Here is a 6,282-nt window from a genome sequence, read left to right as displayed (position 1 = left end):
CAGGGAGAACACAGGGTAACTGGCTTTTAATTTTGCCCAACTAGGACATTCAAAGAAAGGAACTACCATCCACTGTCATCATCACTTTACAAAAGAAATGATATACTAACAAATGCAGAAAAGATCATCTCAGAATACTGGATATACGCTAAAACTGAATTAAGTTCACTCATGGAAAACTGGAAAGCTGACTATATTGTCCTACGGTGTCGGATTTGTCATGATCTTGTAAATACTTCATCGTGCTTAGCACAAATCCACAGACCAATGTGAGAAACATTGGTGAATCTCCCCATTTCCTTCCAGCTCCTTTGGCCACTATGAGCCTCAGTCTCCCCAACTGTAAAATGAGAATAATAAGAACGCTTGCCTCATAAATATTAGGAAACGCCAAAGAGATTAGGTGTGAAATGCCTGATACCTAATCAACCCTCAATAAATGTTAGCCTCATGTCACTGATGAAGCGAAAACTGCTCAGGACCCAATCTGGAAGACGTCCCTTCTGACTGTGGTCATTACTCAGCTGGGGGAGTTTCCCAGCTAAGATCTAGCAGTGACATCTTGATAAGCCCTGTACCATCCACTTAACAAAGTACATTTAAGCCTGTTTTCTCAGATCCTCCCAAGAGTCCTAAGGGGATCAGAATACCCTTTTTATACGTTAAAAGGTGGAAGCACAGAGAGGGTCTGTGATTTACCTAAGGAACTCAGTCTCTCAGCTGCTGGTTAACCTTTCTTTCTGCTAATCCTGCTTTGCTTAGAATGATGGTTTTTATGTCGCTTAGTTTCCATATTTGCTTTAGCTGCTCTGCTAAAGCTACTGGCTTTTTTTTTTTTTTTATCAAGTCACTATTGATTCTGTCTTCAAGGTCAGAAATTCCCACCACTTTGTGGGCTGGTGGTATCTGTGGTGTGTTAAACACTTGCAGTGTGAAATAACTGTACTAAGTGATTTTCAGATGCCCTTTAGTTGATTTCTCATGATGTGCAAAGTCAGTTTTATGGTAACATTTTACTCATGAGGAACTTGTGGCATGGTAAGAGCTCGTGGATTGGCTGAGAACACGCTGGTCTTAAGGCGTGGAGTCAGATTTTGAACCCAGAGAAGACTTCACAGGCCCGTATTCATAACTCCAGAGAATGCTTGTACTGCCTCAGATAGCTGAAAATCTTATTTATGGTCAACTGATGGATTAGAGCTAATGTCTGGGTTCCATAATTCCCTGCATTTCTTTTTATAAAGTGTTATTTGGAAAAAACATAAAGGGTTATTGGGGTTCAGAGCTTACAAAATTGCACTTGGGCTAAATTGGTTGGGAGTGGGGAGGGGCTCTAAGGATGAAGATGAAAGGTAGTACATTCTAGATACTTAGAAAACATTACAGATACTTAGTATCTGTATACTCAAGATACTTAGAAAACATTTCCAGTTGATACATACGTACTTATAGATACATGTGTATCTATATATATACATATAATATATACATATATACATATACTTCATTTATTTACCCAACAGGTATTTACTGAGTATATCCGTTGTGTGCCAGTCATTCTGACTCTTCCTAAATTCAAGCCCAATTTCACCTAACTTTAAGGGACATTAGAAAAACATTTTGACCAGAGATTGAAAACAGGCAGCCTGCAGGCCACATGTGACCCACACCTGGTTTCTTATTCACCCATATTCATTTACATCCCTATGGTCCCTGCCACTCCCCTACATCTTCCATCCAGGTCCTCAGGCCTCTGTGTGTTCTCTGTGCCCCTGTGAGCATTTGTGTCAATAGCCCTGGATTGAGACCTCTCATTTCACAGGCAAAGAAACCCATGCTATAGACAGCAGCCAGCCTCTCCACATCCAGGAAGCAGCAGAGGCTAAACAGGAATTCACACCAACGGACTCCAAACTTGCAGATAAAATTAGGAGGCGGGGCAATATGATCTCCCTGGCAATACCCTCTTCAACTCAGCCATACCGATCTGATAGGAGCCCGTCCAATCCCTCTTCCTGGAAAGGCCACAGCTTCCTGGATAATTCTTTAGGAACCATCTGCCAATGGAAACAGGGGGTTTGCAAACAAAGATTTCAACAAAATGACAACCCCAAGCAGAACAATCCATTAAAATAACAACAAGGGTGATGATGGTAAGTATCATGGTTATTACCCTTATTATAATGACAGCAAACATTTACTGAGCATTTAGGCAGTGTGAAAAAGGAGAATTCAGCAGGCCCAGGATGGTTTTTTGGCTCTACAATTAGTTCGCCAGTTAAATAACTAACAAAGGATCCCTTTCCTTTATCACCATCAGATTCTCTGCCAGAGCCAAACACAGGGTCCACAGCCTGAGATCATGTGTATTGTCACTTGGTATGTTTGAGTTGACAACATCTTCCGGAAGGGATTTTCAAACTTTAGTATGGAACACATCCTCTTACGTTCAAAGGGAGCTTATATAAAGTGCAAATTCCTGAATCTAATCCTAATAGAGTCTGAAGATGGCCAGCGGGGGGCACTGAATTTGTAGTAAATCCCAGATGATTCTGATACAAATGGTCCCCAGTCCCCACATTGAGAAACACTGCATTTGGAGACTCGGCAGTAGGTTTCCTCTTAGGTACAAGGTCCATCCAAAATTCTGAGTTGTCTCTGATGTCATCAAATTGTGTACATTTTGACAAAATAACGAAAGACAAAAAACCATCCAGATTTTGTTCCCTCCCTAGCACTCTAGATGCCCTTATCTGCAAGCAGGTTTACTCTGTTCCGTGCAGACCTCGGGCAGCTCTGGGACCCACTCCCAAGATGCAGGTGGCTACTCACTGGTGGAAAGGGAGCGGCAGAGGTTCGAGGGCTGACACGGGCACCAGGCCCCGCTGACCAGTCAGCAGGGACATGCCCTCCCACTCGGATCTGCCTTCAGCTATTTTCACGGAGATTAACTCCTTCTTCCAAAGTGTCAAGTACTCCCCTTCCTTCTCAGGTGGCTGAGCCACGGGGCACATGGCTCTGCAGAAGAAGTAGCCTGTAGACAATGAGAAAAGCCCCTCCAAGGAGTAGAAGAAAGTGAAAAGGGAGTATCGCACAACGTAACCTTTTAACAGAAGCCCAGATGCTTTTCTTCCTGGGAGTCAAGTACACAGCCAAGGGAGAGACATCCCAGAGAGACTTTGTGATCCCAGAAAAACCACACCAGCGGGGGAAAAAGCCACTGAGAGGGAACGCACTTAAATTAAACAGCATAAACTCAGAGTAATTTGTGAGAATAAGGTGTAACTGGGGCTTGGCCTTGAAAAAAAAATGAAACAAGAATTAATGAAACTATATTTAACAGAATTTCAGTTACAATCCCAACCTTCTGCTTAATCTTAGGACCAAAAAAGAATAAATGAAGTTGATTTCAGCGAACAGAATATCTCCAACTAGATTTTGTAGTAGCACAGTATAGAATTCTGTCCTTCAACCGTGATTTGTGCGATGCAGTCATTAACAGCATCATTTTGGAAAACAGTATGCAAATCTGGCTTTTTGCGCGTGTCTGCAATATCATCAGTTGTTACGAGATTGCTTAGAACCTTGTTCAGATGCTTCCTCGTAAACAGATAAGCAGGTGCTCTAAGAAGTTCCCCGACACCGTTTTCCTCGATCTCATGAAATCTTGCAGGTTTTGTAGAATTTGTGATTTCATTTCACAATCAAACTCTATCATATATCTTTTAAAGGGACTCTTACTCTTGGATGCACATTAGCATCATCCGGGCAACTTTCAAAAATCCCAAAGCCTGGCTCCTCCCTCTGGAGATTGAATTGGCCCAGGCGGACCCCTGGCATGGACAGCTTCTAAAAATTCCCCCAAGCAGTTCTAACATCAGATAATCAGTGGGGACTGACAATTATAGCCGTTCGTGTGATGTCAGTGTCAGACCAGGAGAGAAGTTTGGAGTCGTATTATAAGAGGTGGGTTCATTTATGAACATTCTCACCTTTAAATGTTTTCACCTCTCTTTGCATCCTAATTATAGAGCCCATTCCACCGCTACTCCGCACTCACCTTCCTGTATCAGAAGTCCCAGGTATATCGTTTCCAGGTGTTTCTCATCCACTGACACTTGGATCTCAGTATCTTCCACCAATCTGCAGTTGAGCCAGTACTTATGGTCAAAGAGGAGATGTTCCAGACATACAGAGACATAGCCTACGGAGTCAAACCAACAAGACCCTGAACTCAGCGTGATTCCTGCCACTAGCTGAGCCCGGAAGAGGTTGAGAAAGCTCCTTCTGGAAGTTCCCTCCCGGCCCACCGTCCCCAACCTGACCCCATTTAACTGGAATTGGAAGGGCATAGAGAGGTAGCTAGTAAGTTTCTAGAGCAAACTGATTCTTCTGAGCATCTGTTGGGAAATCCAAGTCATTTTTCAATGATATTTACCATTCCCAATAATTACGGGTCTCCATGAAAGCACAGTGAGCTGACCAACCTTAATTTCCTTTTTCTAATATGTCCATGGACAGATCTCCAAGATCATAATTTGGACTCTGAGGGACCCCGGTCACCCTCCCCCCTTTAAAGTTTTCCTGACTTGAGTTTCAAATTTCTATGTGGCTGATGATACAGTGGCTGGTGGGCTGTCCGTGACCCACAAAGGAGTCAGGATTTTCTTTAACATCCCCTCTCTGAGCCTCTCCATCAGTCATGCTCACTATGGTCTCCCTTGTTATAACCAGACTAAATTGCAACCGTGGATGATAATTCACATATGCCTTTAAATGTGACTTATCTGTATTCAAACTGCTTCTTTTGAGACTTCCTGTTTCTTATGATGCAAAACCCTGTTTTTTTCCCATCCTAACTCTCCGTTATACCTATGTAGGCTTCATGTGTTTTCTATAGTTGTGCTTCTTGTACTTTAATTGCACATAAGACACCTGGGGAGCTTATTAAAATACAGATGCCGGTTCAGTAGGTCTGGGATGGGACCTGGGACCCTACTTCTGTAACAAGCTCCACACGATGCCCATGCTGCTGCTCCATGGATTAGACTTTGAACTGAAGATGGGTCCCTAAATGATCACAGGAGATGGATGCAAAGTGTGGAGAGCAGGAAATCACCATGACTATGAGAAGTTATACCTTCTAGCCAAGAGCCATCTTGACCCTTCCCCCCTATACAAGGTCACTTCCTGGAAAACCCTGCAGTCTGAGTCCTTTAGCAGATAACTCCCCATCCCTTTCTTTGATGCTTTTCCAAAAACATGAGCTAACATATCCAGAACTTTACTATTCTGAGCAGCTAACTTTGATCTTACTCAAGACTGGTTCCTTTATTTTTTCCTTTAAACCATGAATCGGCATCTCTCTCAGTCCTTTGAATTTAGTCTATCGCTAAGAACTGTCTGCCAATTGATTGATTATCTAAGAAAGTAGTCTTTTCCGGCAATCAAAGAAATGTGGCACATAGCATTTGAGGGTAGTAGTCAATATTTGCTTTAGACTTTGTTCCAGGCAATTTGTGATATTACAAAAGTTGACCATCCATATCAGCGCTCTACCTCTTTTGATTATCAGAAGCGGACTGCTTCCCTAATGTCAAGTCCTACAGATTGGCTGAACTCTGATACAGTTGCGTCCTCCAGCCGCCTGCCCCACATCATACCTAAGTTCAAGTAGGTGGAAAACTTCCAGATTTCCTCCATGGTCTTGAAGGTGATGAGGAACTGAGCCTTCTGGGACTGGATACCCACCAACCTAGCTGAGAGGTCCTGGGTAAAGAGAACAGTGAGGAGACCTGGGATGACAGTGTCCTGTTAATGACGTCCCAGACATGCAAAACGCTTCATATGAATTTCTCGATTGTGGCATTGATTTCGGTTTATATCACCAGAAAAGAAAAAACAAAGGAAACAACCTAAATGTCCACCAACAGGAGACTGGTTAAAATGAATTATGACTCATCCATGCAATGGATATGATATGATGCAGCCATAAAAAAGGAATGAGGAAATTCTTTGTGCAGGGGCAAAGCCTCCAAACATACATTGCTAGATGCAACAACGGAAAGAAAGCAACGTGCAGAACTGTGGGCAAAGAATACTCCCTTTGTATTTAAAAAAAAAAAAAAAGGTGTATAGGGGAGGGGGAAAGATAAATAACAGAAGGCACCTTGGAAGCCAGTTTGATTGTGAGTCTATGTCTAATGATTATTTTTATAAAGCTGACAAGCAGAAAAACCGAATTACATGCAAACAAAAACCATCCACAGCGCCCCCCCCCCC

General features: G+C 42.8%; 1 protein-coding gene across 1 annotated transcript in view; it reads right to left on the bottom strand.

The window, feature by feature from the left end:
* The window catches only part of SH3TC2 (SH3 domain and tetratricopeptide repeats 2), a 48,354-nt gene that overhangs the window by 27,090 nt on the left and 14,982 nt on the right, over nt 1–6,282 (bottom strand). Inside the window, exons 4-7 of the mRNA XM_077769039.1 lie at nt 5,664–5,769; nt 4,061–4,204; nt 2,833–3,034; nt 1,984–2,057 (exon numbers count right to left, since the gene is read on the bottom strand). Of these exons, the coding sequence (XP_077625165.1) occupies nt 1,984–2,057; nt 2,833–3,034; nt 4,061–4,204; nt 5,664–5,769 (526 nt within the window). The remainder of the gene's footprint in view (nt 1–1,983; nt 2,058–2,832; nt 3,035–4,060; nt 4,205–5,663; nt 5,770–6,282) is intronic.

Source organism: Crocuta crocuta, unplaced genomic scaffold (assembly GCF_008692635.1).
Source record: "Crocuta crocuta isolate KB4526 unplaced genomic scaffold, BGI_CrCroc_1.0 scaffold340, whole genome shotgun sequence".
Classification (NCBI taxonomy): domain Eukaryota; kingdom Metazoa; phylum Chordata; class Mammalia; order Carnivora; family Hyaenidae; genus Crocuta; species Crocuta crocuta.
The sequence above is the reverse complement of the archived record's forward strand: the minus strand, read 5'-3'. Positions and strand labels throughout refer to the sequence as shown.